This window comes from Gymnoscopelus braueri (genome assembly GCF_963280865.1).
Source record: "Gymnoscopelus braueri genome assembly, chromosome: 23".
Classification (NCBI taxonomy): domain Eukaryota; kingdom Metazoa; phylum Chordata; class Actinopteri; order Myctophiformes; family Myctophidae; genus Gymnoscopelus; species Gymnoscopelus braueri.
In genome coordinates, this window is record NC_137625.1 from 33,696,707 (window position 1) to 33,717,625 (window position 20,919).

Consider the following 20,919-nt stretch of genomic DNA (forward strand, 5'->3'; position numbering starts at 1 on the left):
TTAGTTACTAGTTACTTTGCAGATATAAAGTATTACATTATAAAACATACATTAACCACTTTAGCCCTATTTTATACCTAGGCTTTTGGTACTTTAAGCACATTTTTATGCAATGCTTTTACTCAAGTACATTTTGAATTCTGGACTTTTACTTGTTACAGAGTATTCCTATATTGCAGTATTGATACTTTTACTTAAGTAAAACATTTGAGTACTTTTTCCACCACTGCCGCCGCTCCCCATGGTATATATAGCGACCCTAACGTCCTGCGTCCAGTGTTGCCTGATTCTGCCAGAGACATAAGAAACCGGGTAAAACAAGCCCAAAAGAAGTGAGTGTTATTATAGGCCACATGACATGAGCACTTAAACCTGTTATGCGTCGGTTATTTTAAAATAGCAGACCTACAAGCTCACAACGCGTCTGGAGCTGAAATATTTCTGGTACGGCCAGGGGGTCCCTGGCACAAAATGTTTTCAGATGGGGACAGGCGACCAATTACATAGGCCTATTAATCTGGGGGTCCTTCACATGAAAATGAACCAATGGTTCAAACAACAATTTGGAAACAAGCCCAAATAAGCAACTAACACTTTAGAAACAAGCCCCAAAAAAACGTAACCCCGCAACAGTCAATATTTACAAGCTACTTTACAAAAAACAAGCCCAAAGTCGCTTGTTATAAGCAGATATGGCAACACTGCCTGCGTCCCTCTGCAGCTCGCCGCGCGCCCGTACATCTCTGACCCCCCAGGCCAGGAAACGACACATCAAAAGGCGGCAGTGGTGTAAATTAGCTAAGTACATTTACTCAAGTACTGTACACCGAGTGCAGCGCTATGAGCTTGCATGTATATCTGCTATTTTTTGAATAGCCAAATACATTTATAAAATGACACAGATGCGTCCCCGGTCTTAAAGGAGTAGTTCAACCAAAAAATTACTTTTTTTCTATCAATTGCACACCCCATGAAGCCTTGAATTCATGGATTTTGTTTTTGTCGCATTCCTAAGCCAATAATTTGATGACCGGGTGTATTTCCGGTAGGAGACACAAAGCATCTACTTTGCGTCTCCTGCCGGAAACATTAGCAGGTAGGAGACGGGAATCAAATGATTGGCTTATAGGAATGCGACAAAAACTAAAAACAATCCATGACTTCAAGGCTTCATGGGGTGTGCAATTGATAGAAAATATGTCATTTCGGGGTGAACTACTCCTTTAATGGGTTAAATCCAGTGGTGGAAAGTAACTAAGTACATGTACTCAAGTACCGTACTTAAGTAAAGCTTTCTTGAGTATTTCCAATTTCCAATACTTTTACTTCTACTCCGCTACATCTCAGAGGCAAATATGGCACTTTTACTCCACTACAATTGTTTGAGAACTTTAGTTACTGGTTACTTTGCGGATCTATTCATTATTATATTCTAAAACATACTTTAACCACTTTAGGCCTATATGCCTATAGGCTATTTGAAAATAGCCGATCTACAAGCTCACAACGTGTCGCATCGCGACGCGTTGTGAGCTTGTAGATCTGCTATTCTCAAACATTTTAGTACTTTTACTTTTGGTACTTTAAGCATGTTTTGATGCCAATACTTTTGTACTTTCACTCAAGTCACATTTTGAACACAGACCTTTTACTTGTAACAGAGTATTTTTATATTGTGGTATTGTTACTTTTACTTAAGTAAGATATCAGAGTACTTTTTCCACCACTGGTTAAAATCATTCTCAAAAAGCCAACTGAAGTTTGATTCAAAACTCACACACGTATATAACTGTGGTTTGAAATTATCATCCTGGCCCTGAGGAGGAGAGCCATGGAAACGCACATGAATATCAACAACAGTGTTTTTTTTTCTTCCCCCAAACGATCTTCACAGCGGTGGTGGCGGCGGCGGCGGCTAAAAACGCCTCCGGCTACCGCTGTCCTTTCATAACTCTGCACCCATGACCTCACCTATCGCTCTCTGCCAATCACGACGCAGCTCATGTGTGATTGGGTGATTGGCCTCCTGGTAACATCCAGTAAACACACCCGAGGCTCGGTACCTTCGAGGTCACGTCTGTCTGTCTGTCTGTCTGTCTGTCTGTCTGTCTGACTGACTGACAGCGGTGGAAAGTAACTGTACATGTATTCAAGACAGTACTGTACTTAAAATGGCTCTTTTAGTCTCTGTGTCTCTCAAGCTCTTTAATAAACAGAAAATACATTTTCAGGTAGGTGACAAAATTTCAGCAAATCAGGAGAGAGTACCCATTTATCAGCTTCATTTTTTATAGTGTTCGTTCCAGTTCCACTTTTGTCTGCTCATGTATTTGTGTCATCACTTCCAATTCCATTTGAGTCATTTTAGTAACTCATTTTGGGGCGGGAACCCCTATATGTAACTATACCTTTCAGGACGGGAACCCCTTTTTGCTATGTACAATATTAATAGCAACATACTTTTGTTGTAGTTTTTCCGAAAACTTTTTAGAATCGACCTCAGGTCTAAATGGGTGCCATTACTTTTTGTGCTTTTACTCAAGTCAGTTTTGAATACCGGACTTTACATTGTGGTATCGATACTTCTTCCACCACTGCTAACAGACAGACAGACAGACAGACAGACAGACAGACAGACAGACAGACAGACAGACAGACAGACAGACAGACAGACAGACAGACAGACAGACAGACAGACAGACAGACAGACAGACAGACAGACAGACAGACAGACAGACAGTGTACAAGAGGGCAGCAGATGGTTCAAATCCCTGAGTAGACTCAAGGCTGTCTGCCTTGCTGAGCAGGCCCAGGTGTGGATATTTAGCACCTGGACAGATGTGCCAGATACAGATGTGCCAAATACAGATGTACAAGTACACCCTTTGACATGTGGGTTTGATTCTGAATAACGGCGCCGTCTGAGATGGAGTAAAACAAAAACAAAAAACTCCATGCAACAACTTGGAAGACAGAGAAAGATTGTGTGAGTGAGTGAGTGACATGTTGGTGTCATCAGTACCTTCAGCCTCTGCTGTGATGGTGCCATGGGAGATAGAAAGAGAAAGCAAAAAAATCCAAACGCAAGAGTGATCCATACTCCTCTCCTCTCCTCTCCAACCTGCTCCAATCTCCTTCCTTAGTTCCACTTCACCACGTCATCAATTCCAAGTCTTCATTTTCTTTATCTAGAAGAAAGCACAAGAGAAGGCACGTCAGAGTGATTAAATCATTTCCATATCGTCAGTGTCGGTTGGAAAACGTGTCCCTTTCAGGAAACAGAAAAAAATAACCTGTGTTCCCAATGGAACTTGCTTGTGACCCAGTCACAAGCTCTTGTTAGTATTTTTCATTGGTTAAATATTTCGTTGTTGTCGGGTATAAACCACTTATCTCCATATTTAAACTTCTTGTGTTTTCTCGTAAATTAACGTCTTACTTGATCATACTACAGCGTCACACAAAAGCATCAAAAGAAGCAGATCCACAAGCTCGTTCGAGTTTGTAGATCTGCTACCTTTGATATTTTTTAATTTGAATCCTGAAAAGTGACAGTTTTGGTTTCCACCCGACAGAGGCGATTTCTAGACAATATCCTATACAGTGAGATCAGTCTGAGATCAGACACAAGGTAATGCAGTAACAAGGTTATGGAAATAATGCATACTTTGGTACGACAAAAAAAATAAAGAAGAGAAACAGAATATTAAAATCACAAATGTTTTTCACACTTTTACACCGTGGTCATGATATGGACATGTATTCTAATGTTATATCAAAAGTCCCTAAAAGGCCAGTTTCAAGATTCATTTCATTCAAGATGACATCCAGACGGTGTATTACTACTCATTGTAAACTTAATCAGCACACTAAAATATGTACAGTATCTGAATTTCGGTTAGAAATAAGCAACTTGGTAACAAACATTCTGCACAATGGCCATCTCTCTCTCCCTGACAAACAATAACACTCCATGTGAGTGAGGATCTACAGTGCCATAGCCTGAAGGGTTGGGACCTTCTGATTGGTTGCGAGTTTCAGACTGAAACTTCAAAATAAATTGACCAAACATGTCATTTCGCTGCAACTTTAAGGCTGCCTTCTTCAGGGTTAGTGTGTGGTGACAGTGATGGAGGAAGTACTCGTATGTTTTACTTAAGTAAAAGTATCAATAATGCAATGTAGATATACTCTGTTACAAGTAAAAGTTCTGTTTTCAAATTGGCCTCAAAATATAAGTACCAAAAGTAAAAGTACTCATTATGCAGAATATTCCATTTCAGTTCAAAATGTATTAAAATCTTTTGAAAATAGCAGATCTACAAGCTCACAATAAGTTGGCTGAAATACACAATACTATATAGGGCTGAATTGGTTTATGTATGTTTTGTAGTGATAATCAAAATCTACAAAATAACTAGTAACTCAAGTTTTCACGTAATTGTAGTGGAGTAAAAGTACAATATTTGGATCTGAAATAAAGTGAGAAACAGGTGTACATTCTCAAAGTACCATACTTTGAAGTCCAAGAATAAATCAGGTATTACTAATACACTTGATGCCGCAATACAACATTAAAAACATATATTTTCTATAAAGATCAGACTAATAATAGTAGCTAATAGAACCACACATTTAGAAGGATCAAAACATAGCAGAGAAAGCAACAACAGCTTCACCAGAAACGGTATGTTTTAATTTTAAAATACATAAATACGCATTTACGGTACAGACCGACCGACCAACCGACCGACCGACCGACCGACCGACCGACCGACCGACAGACAGACAGACAGACAGACAGAGGGTGTACAAGAGGGCAGCAGATGGTTCAAATCCCTGAGTAGACTCAAGACTGTGTGCCTTGCTGAGCAGGCAGGTGTGGATATTTAGCACCTGGACAGATGTGCCAGATACAGATGTACAATTACACCCTTTAAAATGACAGAACAACAAGCGTTCGTCCTCCAGATTCAACCTTGTACCCTGGCTGGCAGGGTCAGGATGAAGCTGTGAGGTGAAACACATCTCCAGCCCAGCCCAGGAGGCACATCCTGGGAGGGGGATTAGCTGAGCCCCCCTGAGAGCACATAACAGCCTGAGAAAACTCACACTGCAAGGTGATTATACAGCTAGTGGTTCTCAAACCTTTTCATGTCAAGGACCCCCAAATTGATATGTCTTTTGTATTTGATTCTACCTGAAGAAGGCAGCATTCAAGATAACTGCCTTCACTGAACTGTCCTGACCTTGAATGCAGCGTTTTATGCTGAAAGAATTGCCCTCTCTGTGTATAAATCCACGTCGTAAACGGCACATCTCCAGTAAATGCTTGATTATACTTAGAGCGCGGTGCCGCGCACCAAAAAACTGCCAATCTACGAGCTTGTAGATCGGATATTTTTGCTATTTTGCCTAGAGTGCCCTTTTAAAATGTCTGTCTGTGTCCCCTCAAACATTCTCTGCACGTCCCCTGATGTTCATGTATGTGTGTAGTATAGCCTACGTGAGTGTGCATGTGATCCTGACAAGTGGACAAAAAGCGTAGCACTGTGTAAAATCTGCAATAACACACACCATGTGTGTTCAATCTTAGCTTCCACCTGCTACACTTTGCGTCTGTGTGTGTGTGTGTGTGTGTGTGTGTATCCCACAATTTTGTAACCCCATTTTTTACACCCAGTGTCAATTGTCTATGTAATCCTGGGCACTACCTTCCCTTTGCCAACCTAGGGAGGACAGGGCCGAGCTCATGCCTCCTTCAATGCATGAAAGCCAACTGACCTTCTTATCACCTGACAGGGGAGAGTTTCCCTGGTTGGACGTAGCGCGTGGAAGGAACACGTTATTCCAACCAGTTCCTTTCCCCTCCATCAGGCGCCCGGCTGGCCAGGGGGAGGCAGTATAGTGACCAGGATTACTGCATGTTTTTGTGAGGGTATCTACCCTAGGAGACACGGGGAGAACATGCAAACTCCACACAGAAAGGCCCTTTCGCCAACCCCACCTAGGGTATGGGCGCTGATGACGCGGAGGAGAGAACACGCCCCCAGCGCCCACAGCTTCCCCTGCGGGAATCGAACCCAGGACCTTCTAGCTGTGAGGTGACAGCGCTACCGACTGCGCCACCGTGCCCCCGTGTGTCCATTTCCTATCTCTAGAAGTATGTGTGCTTTTCAGTACACACGCCCCAATGCACGCATACGTACACCACACACACACACACACACACACACACACACACACACACACACACACACGCACACATGCGTTTTTTGTGCGTGCACACACAAACAAACACAATTTGTAATTGTATGGAAGCAAACATTACACAGCAGGGCGACTGATCCCAGCTCAGCGATGATGTTAACAGCCAGACCGCTGAAGGGTGACTGATCTACTCTCCTTTATTTTGGAATGTATTTCCTTCATGTGGACTACGTTCCTTGCATATCACTGTGACTCTGACATAACCATAAACAAAACCGATTTTCCCGTCATATATGGAGATTCGGTTGGGCCACAGGTCTGACCACTATGCCCATATATGGTCACGTGCATATGGAACGACCGACTACAAACTCATGTCCAGTTTGCACAATTTATTTTTAGAATGATAATAATAATTTCACCCACTTCTTTACACCTGCTGCAAACCTGTGAAGTGAGTTGAAGTCAGAATGTGATTCTAGATCTCAGAGTTGAGATGATGATGCTCACACACACACGCACGCACGCACGCACGCACGCACGCACGCACGCACACACACACACACACACACACACACACACACACACACAGTCAGACCGCCGAATTGTGACTGTTGTCAGATCTGTGATGCTCAGACAGTCAGTGACTACTAACTGTGACGGTCAGATACAGTCTCACTGTAGGCAGTGTTAATTTCGTCGACTAAACCTCCCAATGTCCCCCACCTGTATGAATGAATGAACCATTGTAAAGCGCTTTGAGCACTTGGAAAAGCGCTATGAAAATGCAATTCATTATTAAACTATGACAAAAAGATGTTAGTCAACTACCTTTTTTCACTGACGAAAGACAAATAAAAACTAGACAATGTTGGGGAGGGACTAGTGGAGAAGAGATCCAGTAGAATTAAAAGACAAGTCAATTTCTGTTTGGTTGCGCTAGGGTGTTGCACTCTGAAAATAGCCGATCTACAAGCTCACAGCGTGTCACGCTGCGACACGTTGTGAGCTTGTAGATCGGCTATTTTCAGAGTGCAACCAAGTGTAAATTATTATCAGAAGACTATGACTAAAACTAAATCGAGATTTGCTGTAAAAAATTAACACTGACTGCAGGTGTTGCATTAAAGCAGTGCTTAAGGTAAATATGGTAGTACTGCATGTGTCTATCCCTTATCCAGTCCTTCTGTTATATCTGAGGTAAAATAATATTACTTCCACTAACTAGTATTAATTCTCCTTTAAAAATGCGGGCGGGTCATTTTTGGCCCAAAGACAACACAAGGGCTATGGGGCCTACTGGCAGTGTGCACAAGAAATGTGGGCTATGATGAGGCTGCTGTTTAAAAAGGTAGGAGGACCACATTTGCTACCTGGTCCTTGACAGCTAAACGAGTCCTAAACAATAATTATGCGTGGACAGTTAAACTGTCCAGAAGCCTGGACAAACAAGTGCTGATTCATCAGATAGTGACATAAATTCCCAGGCCTTGGGATTAAGCCGTAGCTCTATCCTTTTATACTTGAAATGACCGTGGGAAGAAGAGTAGCATTATTATCAAAGTTCAGGTGCAAGGAATGGAAGCCCATAAAAATTCCTGCACCGTAGCCCCCGGGCCGTGGGGTTCCTTAGCAATTCAAGGAGAGAGTGGGAGAGATCTGAGTTAGAGAGAGAGACAGTGGTGGAAAAAGTACTCTAATGTTTTACTTAAGTAAAAGTATCAATACTGCAATACTCTGTTACAAGTAAAAGTCCGGAATTCAAAATGTACTTGAGTAAAAGTACAAAGGTAATGGTGTCCTAATGTAATTAAAGTACCAGAAGTAAAAGTACTAAAATGTTTGAAAATAGCAGATCTGCAAGCTTGTAGATCGGCTATTTTCAAATAGCCTAGATATAAAATAGGGCTAAAGGGGTTAATGTATGTTTTATGATGTAATCATTTATATCTGCAAAGTAACTAGTAACTAAAGTTTTCAAATAAATGTAGTGGAGTAAAAGTACAATATTAGATGGAGTGGAGTTGAAGTAAAAGCATTGAAAATTGGAAATACTCCAGTAAAGCAAAAAAATACCTCAAAATTGTACTTAAGTACAGTACTTGAGTAAATGTACTTAGTTACTTTCCACCACTGGAGAGAGACTATATAGTTCAGACATCCTTCACAGAGAGAGAGAGAGAGAGAGAGAGAGAGAGAGAGAGAGAGAGAGAGAGAGAGAGAGAGAGAGAGAGAGAGAGAGAGAGAGAGAGAGAGACACAATTCCAGCAGAGAATGACTTCAGCCTCAAGGCTACAGATATTTTGGCTGTGTGTGTAAATGTACTCAATCACTCATTGTATGGAATGAGAGTAGATACCTGAGGACATGTAATGTATAGATGCAACCTGCATGAAGCCATCTTACACACTGCTGTTACGTCTGTGTGAGGATGTTTGTGTGTGTGTGTGTGTGTGTGTGCGTGCGTGTGTGCATGTCATCATTAAAAAAAATCTATTATTGACCCAATGTCCCACAGTGATTTTGTTGCTGTTGCTCTTGCTCTTTTTATACAATTTTTACATTTCATGTTCTTTTCCGTAAATGAATGCCCTAACTTCACTACAGTGTCACACAAAAGTAGCAAAAAATTGCCGATCTACAATTAGATAGATCGACTACTTTTAGATTTAGCTATTTTTGAATTTGAATCCTGAAAAGTAACAGTTTTGGACATATGAGTACCCGACAGAGACGATTTACAATTTACATAATGGATATTAAAAACATCACAATGGCATCAAATCAAACAGAAGGATGACCAGAAGATCAGAAAGTCTCCAGGTGGTTCTGATGACCACCAGCTGGTTTCGTGGAAAACAGGAACCAGTCCAACTGGACCAGTGTTGCCAGATCTTGCGAGACAAATAAGCAACCAGGTCTATGAAAACAAGCCCAAAAGACGCGACTATAGGCTACATGAGCAGGAGACACTTTAAACCAATATAGTAACTCGGCTATTTGAAAATAGCAGATCTGCAAGCTCAGAGATGAGCTTGTAGATCTGCTATTTTCAAAAAAATCACTGCATCTCAGAAGCAAATGTTGTACTTTTACTCCACTGCAATTATTTGAAAACTTTATAAGTTACTTTGCAGATATAGATTAGGCTACTATATTATAAGACATACATTAACCACTTTAGCCCTATTTTATACATACTGTATGCTATTTGAAAATAGCTGATCTACAAGCTCACAACGTGTCGCATCGCAACGCGTTGTGAGCTCGTAGATCTGCTATTTTCAAACATAGTACTTTTACTTTTGGTACTTTAAGTATATTTTGATGCAAATACTTTCGTACTTTTACTCAAGTAACATTTAACCCTCGTAGGGTCCTCGGGTCCTTTTGACCCGGTTTAACATTTTCAACATTAATTAAAAGTATGTAAACATTTTTTGTTCTCTATGAAACTTCTTCTATTTGCCTTATTTACTGTACTAAACATGTGACATGAAAATGAAAATTTTCATTTTCATGAAAATGAAAATTTTCACACAGGGCCTTCGGGTCAAAGTGACCCGAAGGCCCTGGGTGTGACTAAAACACGAAGACCCTACGAGGGTTAACAGAGTATTTTTATATTGTGGTATTACTACTTTTACTGAGTACTTCTTCCACCCCTGATAATAAGCAGACATGGCAACACTGGACTGGACTGGCCGAAGGCCACCATCCCACCGCGTTTCCCCACACATGATGGAAGTGATGGGCACTGGGCAGGATTTGTATGATCCAGAACAAAACCACACGCCACCACTCTCTCTCTCTCTCCCATTCACATACCAGTGCACCTGAGATATGTCTGTGCATGCATCAACTGACTGCACCTCACTGTACTGTATTACGCATGGCGCTCGTTACTGGGCCCCGCACAGCGCACACAGGATCCGTTTCAAATGAGAGCCAACTGTTAGAAGGCACTGGCCGACGTTCAAGTCCTGACTGACTCCAACATGCAGCATGGTTGTACTGAGAGAGAGAGAGAGAGAGAGAGAGAGAGAGAGAGAGAGAGAGAGAGAGAGAGAGAGAGAGAGAGAGAGAGAGAGAGAGAGAGAGAGAGAGAGAGAGAGAGAGAGAGACAGAGTATCCCTGCAGTGTTTACACCAAATGCCCTCGGTACATAGACATACTGTACAACATTTTGAATAAATTGCTGCTGTTTGTCTCAACTGTTTTATACCAAGTGAATGCAAAACATTTAAATACTGCTGTCGACTGTTTCAAAAGTTTATACCAACTGTGGACGTATAAGTATTTCTAGCAGAAAAAGCAACATTTTTATAGTTTCGTAGGACAGTCTTCCCTCTAAGTTGCAATGTAACACAGCTCTGTTAACACTTTTTTTAAATTCCCATTTAATTGTACAGATATTGTTTTGTTTTGATTGTTTTTGTTCCACTTTTAGCTTTGGCAATGTAAACGTACGTTTTCCCACGCCAATAAAGCTCCTTTGAATTGAATCGAAATTAATTGAGAGGGGCATTTATATTTATTATAACATATATATATTTTTCTTCTTCTTTTGAGTTATGTAATTGTCTGTATGTTGCATGTTGTATGTGGGATCGAGGTGGGGGTAGATGTAAGGGCACAAAAAGAAAAATAAATTTACTTTTGACATCCATATGGCTATTGGATTCCTTTGTACGTGTCAAAAGCAATAAATACATATTTAAAAAAAGAGAATGGCACTTCCGCATTTCGCATGTGGAAGTGCCCCGGGACGGCACCAGATGGTTGGAAGGTTATCTTTGGTCACGTTTGTCCCAAGAAGCAGTGGTGGAAAAATAAATATTTGTTTTAAGTAAAAGTATCAATACTGCAATGTAGAAATACTCTGTTACAAGTAAAAGTCTGGAATTAAAAATGCACTTGAGTTAAAGTACAAACGTATTGGTATGAAAATGTACTTAAAGTACCAAAAGTAAAAGTACTCATTATGCAAAAGGTCCCATTTGTCCCGTCCCATTTGTCCCGTTTTCAAATGTATAAAATGAATAAAAAATACTTTGAAAATAGCAGATATACAAGCTCACAACGTGTCGCTTTAATACGCGTTGTGAGCTTGTGGATTGGCTATTTTCAAATTGCCAAAGTATATACAGTATATAGGTCTGAAGTGGTTTTGTAATAATAATCAAAATCTACAAAGTAACTAGTAACTAAAGCTTTCAAATAAATGTGGAGTAGAAGTAAAAGTATTGGATATTGGAAATACTCTGAAAATTTGTAAGAAATGTACTTAGTTACTTTCCACCACTGGTCCCAAGAAGTCACGATATAGGGCTAGGTTTGGGGGAGTGAGAGTGAGAGTGGTTACCTGAGGTCTTTTGTGAGGAAGAGGAAGTGAACTGTGGTTACCTGAGGTGTGAGTTCATTACCGTTCCTGAGAGGATTAAAGCAGAGAGACTACAAACACAAGAGTCACATCCTCTCCTTAACCACTTCAATTCATATAATCTCTGTCTCTCTCTCTCTCTCCCTAACGCACACACTCATGGACGTGCACGCGCACACACACACACAAACACACACACGCACGCACACACGCCCGCACGCGCACACACGCACACCGCATGCCCTACAAGTCCAACTGCATGTCAGCTATTTTCTACATAATGGCATTTTCCACCTCACCACATCAGAGGATTATCCCCATAGGTGGGAAATTGGTAGCAGCGAAAAAGACAGCACTACACACACACACACACACACACACGCGCGCGTGCACGCACACACACACACACACACACAGACACACACACGCGCGCGCGTGTCCAAGAACGCACTCACGCACACATTAACGTGCACTCTCACGCAGCACAAAAAGCTGTGTGATCTCCATACTTTTATGACACCTCACATACCTCATCACATCGTTGCTGTCGTGCAGAAACCTCTTATCTCCATACTGTAACTTTGTTGGGTTTTCTCGTAAATTATACGCCCTACTTGATCATACTACAGCATCACACGAAAGCATCAAAAGTAGCAGATCTACAAGCTCGAAACGCGGCTCGAAGCGACGCGTTTCGAGCTTGTAGATCTGCTACTTTAGATGCTTTTGAATTTGAATCCTGAAAAGTAACAGTTCTGGACATATGAGGTTTACACCCGACAGAGACGACATTATGCAAAGATGAGATGTAACAAGATGTATAACTCGCAGTATAACACACATCTGATACGCAAGCACACACGCACACACCCACACACGCACACGCACACACACACACACACACACACACACACACACACACACACACGCACACACACACACACACACACACACACACACAGAGCATAGAGTTCACCACAGTCTTTTGTATCAATTCTGGATAACCAGCCAAGCGGCAAACAGACATGTCCACGCATGGAGCCAGAAACATCCACTGTGCATAACTCCGTTACACACAAACCAAACACTCTTTAACATTCATCAATTATACATTACGGCGGACGTGTCATAATAATGCCATATGGGCCATGGAAAAGTGTGCATTCACGTCAAAAGCATGGGATTCGTGTAAAAACATGATCAATGCCATGCATGAATGTCGGTGCAGCTTTGGATGTACAGCAGAGAGAAGAGTGGATCATTTAAATAACATGCACCACAATGAAGGCTGCCAGTTTAACCTTGTTGTTGGCATACAGGGTTTCCTGCAGGAAAAAAGTTAGGCCCGGTGCAATTTTTTTGATAAAATTGAATACAAATTGAATAAAATTCTTTATTAATAGAATTAATTAATTCTTATTTTTTCCCTCAAAATATTAACGAGTTGGTGTGATGATGGAAAACACAACTGCATTATGCTATTGTTTGTCACATTTATTCAACATTGTGTTTAGCTTTGTACCACTGTACCAGTGTTAGATTTGATCAGCCATTTTTAAATGTAAGTCCAGTTTCAATCCAGTGTTTTTGCCACACTGATCCCAGTACAACCCAACACTAAACACCTGGTTATAGAACCAATGTCCAGTTCTACCAACTGATCCCAGTACCTGACAACCTGGTTATAATCTAGAACCAACCCACACTGATTCCAGTACACAGCCAACACCTGGTTATAGAACATGGGTCTTCAACAGGGGGTCCGGGACCCCTAGGTGGTCCTTAGATTTACAATAGGAGGGCCACCAAATGTTTGTGTGATAGGGTTTATTTTACATTAACCACTTGAACTCTAGCATCCTTATTCTGAGGGGAACATTTGCCGAAAATAGCAGATCTACAAGCTCCCTATTTTCGGCAAAGAGATGTGGTGTACAGGGAAAAAAGAGTGAACCAAGTACAGAGCCAAAGGTCAAGTTTACAAAGTACTCAGTTGAGGGTTTAAGTGGTACATTTCTGAAAATCAACATATTAATAGAAAATATAATGTGCAAACAAACATCATGAATTTACACATCACTGGTGATAGTGCCGTCAAATAAGTCTATGAAGCCATCTATGAAAAAGTCTAATCTGCAATACGTTATACATGTAGTGGGGGGTCCCTGCTTCATCTCTCTGACAGGCTAAGGGGTCCTTGGCCTGAAAAACGTTGAAGACCCCTGGTATAGAACTATACTAACGTTACTACTATTGTGTTCGGTTTGGCTAGGTTACAGCAGGTACGTTAAAGACAGCTGACATTGCAACATACATTGACCATTTCCACTCACATTCTCCACACAATTCCGGGGGGGGGGGAGAGGAGGGTCGGTATTATATCCATCACATCAGCTTCCCTGTTCTTTAGTTTAGTCCAATTCAATAAAGCCTAATTATGTTCCGTTATTGTCGCTTGGCGAACGTGAACTTGATAACGTTGGATGGATCATGTTGCAAATGCAAACACCACGACTCGGCGACAGAAGATAAACTGCGTCGTAGTTTCGTAACTTTTGTAACTGCCTGCTACTGGGAGCGCTGCTACTGTCCATTCAACTGTGTGTGTGTGTGTGTGTGTGTGTGTGTGTGTGTGTGTGTGTGTGTGTGTGTGTGTGTGTGTGTGTGTGCGTGTGTGCGTGTGTGTGTGTGTGTGTGTGTGTGTGTGTGTGTGTGTCGCTCGCTGCACGTGCAAGCAGCTGTTCGTTTGTTTTGTTTTTGTCGGAAGAACGCTCGTCCCAAACGCTCGTCACAAAACACGCTCGCCCCGGGTCTTATCCGTTGGCCTCCGTAGCTCCGTCCGTGAAATAAACGGGGGCGAGTGTGATTTGGGGCGAGGAACGGTTACCACAGTGCGCTTCCCCCCCCTCTTAACTCTATGGCGCATATCTCAAACTCAATTGCGGAAATAATATGAATAACATTATGGGGATATATAATCCTATAGGCCAGGGGTTTTCAACCGGTGGTCTGCGGACCACTGGTGGTCCGCGGAGGTAATGCAGGTGGTCCCTGGCCATGCATAAATTAAAAATATATATATATATAAATAAACTTTTAATAACTTACAGGAGTTCTTACTGTATTGTATGTGTGATATGAAATGTGAGCTTACCATAATCACAGTAATCCTTAATCATATTCCATCATATTCAAGCAAAATCACTGTATTTTATTAGATATTATATTGATATTATAGCTATTTTCTCCAGCTCCCTGTGGTGCATGAACCCCCCACCACTATTGTGTGGGTTGGGTCTATGATGGACCCACCACGCACAATAGTGGTGATCCCCAGGTTGCTCTTAGTCAGGATGGTGGTCCCTGGGTCAAAATCAGTTGAAAACCATAATATATTGGAAATTACAAAAATAAATATAATAGCATGTGTGTGTGTGTGTGTGTGTGTGTGTGTGTGTGTGTGTGTGTGTGTATGTGTGTGTATGTGTGTGTATGTGTATGTGTGTGTATGTGTGTGTTTGTGTGTGTGTGTGTGTGTGTGTGTGTGTGTGTGTGTGTGTGTGTGTGTGTGTGTGTGTGTGTGTGAGTGAGTGAGTGAGTGAGTGAGTGAGTGAGTGAGTGAGTGAGTGCAGCGGCGGCCTTAGTGATCTGGGGGCCCGTTTCAAGAGCTAATATGAGGCCCCCATATACCCCCCCCCCCCCCCCCCCCGAATAAAAAGAAAGAAAGTTGTGGACTGAAGTTGGTTTGCTTCCATAGTCCATAATGATGCATTTTCGAACTACATTAATCAGACAGACAGCTAAAACAACTCACTCACATTAAATTAACAAAAGTAATATTGTTTTGCCATTGTCACAGACGCGTCGCTAGGTCTCTACTAGGTTGGGGGCTTAGCCCCCCAGTCAACGGGCACATGCACGCGCGCGCAGTGCGCGTGCATGTTTCCCCTTGCGGATTTCGGCGGATTTGGGTACTTTTCCCCCCGTTTTTTGTTACTTTAGTTCAGTTTTAGGGTTAGGGGTAGGGTTAGGTTAGGGTTATAGATATATATTTTTATTTTTTTTATTTTTTTATTGGTGGCTTTGGATAAAACATTGGTGGCTATAGCCACCGAAGCCCCCGCGTAACGACGCCCCTGCATTGTCATTACATGATTCACTTGAGCTGAGCCCTGATTTAATCACATCTACATCCTGCTTACTCCACATGATATTAGACTAAAAAGAAGGGGGGAAATTGAAATTGAAATTGAAACGGGTGAAACGGGTGAAACATAGCAAAGGCCGCCACTGACTGAGTGAGTGAGTGAGTGAGTGAGTCAATCAGTTGTGCCTGAACGCGTTCAATGAACGATCGTTCATGAACTCGTTCATGAACTTGTTCATGTTTTGGGGCGAACGTGAACTGAACATACTGTATTTCCGCTAGATGAACGTTATTGTTCATTCCGGCGTTTGTGAACGGCGCTCTCTCACAGTCTAACTTCGTTCAAGAGTGTGCCAGATTTCCAAGAGCCTTCCAGGCGACAACACAGCTAAAACACACCATATGTAGTGGAAAACCACCCAATCTGACAACAGTGAGCTGCCTGTCACCCCTGGCTGTCGGCAGTAAAGCGTTAGGGAAATGCCAGTATTCTGAGGGCTGTCCCGAACAGATGCCAGCTTCCTCTCTCGGATTTCAGGAGGTGTAGTTCCAGACTCTATATAGCATTCAGGAGGTGTAGTTCCAGACTCTATATAGCATTCAGGAGGTGTAGTTCCAGACTCTATATAGCATTCAGGAGGTGTAGTTCCAGACTCTATATAACATTCAGGAGGTGTAGTTCCAGACTCTATATAGCATTCAGGAGGTGTAGTTCCAGACTCTATATAACATTCAGGAGGTGTAGTTCCAGACTCTATATAGCATTCAGGAGGTAGTTCCAGACTCTATATAACATTCAGGAGGTGCAGTTCCAGACTCTATATAGCATTCAGGAGGTGTAGTTCCAGACTCTATATAGCATTCAGGAGGTGTAGTTCCAGACTCTATATAACATTCAGGAGGTGTAGTTCCAGACTCTATAAAGCATTCAGGAGGTGTAGTTCCAGACTTCTATATACAGTAACATTCAGGAGGTGTAGTTCCAGACTCTATAACATTCAGGAGGTGTAGTTCCAGACTCTATATAGCATTCAGGAGGTGTAGTTCCAGACTCTATATAGCATTCAGGAGGTGTAGTTCCAGACTCTATATAGCATTCAGGAGGTGTAGTTCCAGACTCTATATAACATTCAGGAGGTGTAGATCCAGACTCTATATGACATTCAGGAGGTGTAGTTCCAGACTCTATATAGCATTCAGGAGGTGTAGTTCCAGACTCTATATAACATTCAGGAGGTGTAGTTCCAGACTCTATATAACATTCAGGAGGTGTAGTTCCAGACTCTATATAACATTCAGGAGGTGTAGTTCCAGACTCTATATAGCATTCAGGAGGTGTAGTTCCAGACTCTATATAGCATTCAGGAGGTGTAGTTCCAGACTCTATAGCATTCAGGAGGTGTAGTTCCAGACTCTATATAACATTCAGGAGGTGTAGATCCAGACTCTATATGACATTCAGGAGGTGTAGTTCCAGACTCTATATAGCATTCAGGAGGTAGTTCCAGACTCTATATAACATTCAGGAGGTGCAGTTCCAGACTCTATATAGCATTCAGGAGGTGTAGTTCCAGACTCTATATAGCATTCAGGAGGTGTAGTTCCAGACTCTATAGCATTCAGGAGGTGTAGTTCCAGACTCTATATAACATTCAGGAGGTGTAGTTCCAGACTCTATATAGCGTTCAGGAGGTGTAGTTCCAGACTCTATAGCATTCAGGAGGTGTAGTTCCAGACTCTATATAGCATTCAGGAGGTGTAGTTCCAGACTCTATATAACATTCAGGAGGTGTAGTTCCAGACTCTATAAAGCATTCAGGAGGTGTAGTTCCAGACTTCTATATACAGTAACATTCAGGAGGTGTAGTTCCAGACTCTATAACATTCAGGAGGTGTAGTTCCAGACTCTATATAGTATTCAGGAGGTGTAGTTCCAGACTCTATATAACATTCAGGAGGTGTAGTTCCAGACTCTATAAAGCATTCAGGAGGTGTAGTTCCAGACTTCTATATACAGTAACATTCAGGAGGTGTAGTTCCAGACTCTATAACATTCAGGAGGTGTAGTTCCAGACTCTATATAGTATTCAGGAGGTGTAGTTCCAGACTCTATATAGTATTCAGGAGGTGTAGTTCCAGACTCTATATAACATTCAGGAGGTGTAGTTCCAGACTCTATATAGCGTTCAGGAGGTGTAGTTCCAGACTAGATATAACATTCAGGAGGTGTAGTTCCAGACTCTATAGCATTCAGGAGGTGTAGTTCCAGACTAGATATAACATTCAGGAGGTGTAGTTCCAGACTCTATATAACATTCAGAGATTGTGGAATAGTTGTCTGGCTACGCAGGACTAGCAGACGAGAGTTAAAGGTGATGACCCAAAAACACCACCATGACTAATTCAGGGCGTGTCGCTCTAGTCACTAACACACATTGCACCCACATAACGCACCCTGTAGATATAGTAAACATTGGCGTGGACCAGTGGTGTAAAGTAACTAAGTACATTTACTCAAGCACTTTGCTTAAGTATAATTTTGAGGTATTTTCACTTTAGTGGAGTATTTCCAATTCTCAATACTTTTACTTCTACTCCACTACATCTCAGAAGCAAATATTGTATTTTTACTCCACTACAATTATTTGAAAACTTTAGTTACTATTTACTTTGCAGATATAAATTATTACAATATAAAACATACATTAATCACTTCAACCCTATTTTATACCTAGGCTATTTGAAAATCTATCTAGATCTACAAGCTCACAACGCGTTGCATCGTGACGCGCTGTGAGCTTGTAGATCTGCTATTTTCAAACATTTTTGTACTTTTACTTTTGGTACATTAAGTACATTTTGATACTAATACTTTTGTACTTTTACTCAAGTACATTTTTAATTCCGGACTTTTACTTGTAACAGAGTACTTCTACATTGCAGTATTGATACATTTACTTAAGTAGAACATTTGAATTATTTTTCCACCACTGGTCACCTGCCATACCTTGCCATACCCAATTGACGCCCCTGATGTGGTACCACCCAAATATAGAACAAACATCGAGAAGTTCTCATTCTACTAGTCTGCCACCATAAAGTGGAATGCCCTGACACCCATCCATTAAAGGACGTGTAACACTGGTTTCTGTCTAAACTGACCTGAACAAAACATCTATCAGGAGACCACAAGGGTAGGTACATGTCTCTCTTTTGTACGTGTAGCGGTTGTTGATGAACACGATTCTATGCTATGTTGATGAATTGAATACATAGGATCCCAATGGAAACAAGTCCCTAGGAGTTTTTTTGTTTTATCCTTTTAATCTTAGTGTCTGACTGTACCTCATGCTGTTTACAATTCTGACTAATAAAGTATTCAATCAATCAAACATTGTTTTAAAGATCACTCTTACCTCTCTCTGATGAACTCAAACCGTTATATCTTCCCAAAGTGAGTCAGATTGTCTTCACGGGTTGCCAAGTTGAGATCCAGGTTGAACATCCACCGCAAAAAGCAGACAAAATAAGTTTCAATCTAAGTTTGGCAAGAAAAATAGAGAAAAAACAAAAAAACTAAGAAAAAAAGTGTAATAGTCCAAAACGTAATGTTGTATTCCTTCAGAAGTAGTTACATCAAAGTCAATATATTCAGTGTGTGTGCGGACTGTGCGTGCGTGCGTGCATGCGTGTGCATGTGTGTCTGCGTGTGTGTAAGCGTATGGGAGAGAGAGAGAGAGAGACACACACACACACACAGAGACAGACAGACAATGAGAGTGAGAGTGAGGTAGAGACAGGATCCTGGGTGTGCAGATGTGTGTGAAAAAAGGTGAATGACAAGCAGAATGGGCTGTGCTGTAATACTGGGAAAAAGTTAGACGAAGGAAGGGGGCATGAACCTGCTGCTATCTGGAGAGAGAGAGAGAGAGAGAGAGAGAGAGAGAGAGAGAGAGAGAGAGAGAGAGAGAGAGAGAGAGAGAGAGAGAGAGAGACACAGACAGACTTTTTGTTGTTTTCCCAAACAATAATTTAAACAACGTTGTTCAAGAAGTAGTGAAAATAGCCGATCTACAAGCTTGTAGACACCCCCCCCCCCCCCCCCCCCACACACACACACACACACAGTAAGCTGGACCACTGCCAAACCAGGAAGGAGGAATGGCACGAAAACTGCATCTCAAGGCCTTGAATGAACCTTATGAACAACAATACGCACTGACAACCTGTTGCATGTCTGGGAAACACACACACACACACGCACGCGCACACACACACACACACACACACACACACACACACACACACACACACACACACACACACACACACACACACACACACACACACACACACACACACACACACACACACACACACACACACACACACACACACACAGCTGTGTATACACAGTCACATACAAACAGGCAATACACATTATGCTCATGAATAAAGCAGAATCTACACAAACACACGCATCTCAAGGCCTTGAATGAACCATATGAACAACAATGCAAACTAACAACCTGTTGCACTTCTGGGAAACGCACACACGCGCACGCACCTCGCGCACACACACACACACCACAAGTTATATATATAAGTTATTATATAAGCATACATAAGAGGTCCATTGTAGAGCAATCAATTACAAGATTTGCCGATCCGAGTTTCTGCAACACAATGTTATATGCAGTGGTGTAAAGTAACTAAGTACATTTACTCAAGTACTGTACTTAAGTAAACTTTTGAGGCATTTGTACTTTACTTGAGTATTTGCCATTTCCAATACTTTTACTTCTACTCCATTACATCTCAGAGGCAAATATTGTACTTTTACTCCACTACAATTATTTGAAAACTTTAGTTACTAGTTACTTTGTAGATTTTGATTATTATTACAAAACATACATTAACCACTTCAGCCCTATATTATTTTCGGGCATTTGAAAATAGCCGATCTACAAGCTCACAATGCGACAATTTTTTTTGTATACATTAGAAAACTGGGTAATAGGTAAAGGGACATTCTGCATAATGATTACTTTTACTTTTGGTACTTTAAGTACATTTTGATGCCAATACTTTTGTACTTTTACTCTGAAAAACATTACTTTTACTTGTAACAGAGTATTTCTTTATCGCAGTATTGGTACTTTTACTTAAGTAGAGTACT

At 41.4% G+C, this 20,919-nt stretch overlaps 1 protein-coding gene across 1 annotated transcript in view; it reads right to left on the bottom strand.

Annotated features, from left to right (window-relative positions):
• The window catches only part of col7a1l (collagen type VII alpha 1-like), a 161,194-nt gene extending 141,682 nt beyond the window's left edge, over positions 1 to 19,512 (bottom strand). The window contains exons 1-2 of the mRNA XM_080421195.1: positions 19,157 to 19,512; positions 3,023 to 3,188 (exon numbers count right to left, since the gene is read on the bottom strand). Of these exons, the coding sequence (XP_080277321.1) occupies positions 3,023 to 3,098 (76 nt within the window). The 5' untranslated portion in view covers positions 3,099 to 3,188; positions 19,157 to 19,512. The remainder of the gene's footprint in view (positions 1 to 3,022; positions 3,189 to 19,156) is intronic.
• Between the last annotated feature and the right edge of the window lie 1,407 nt (positions 19,513 to 20,919).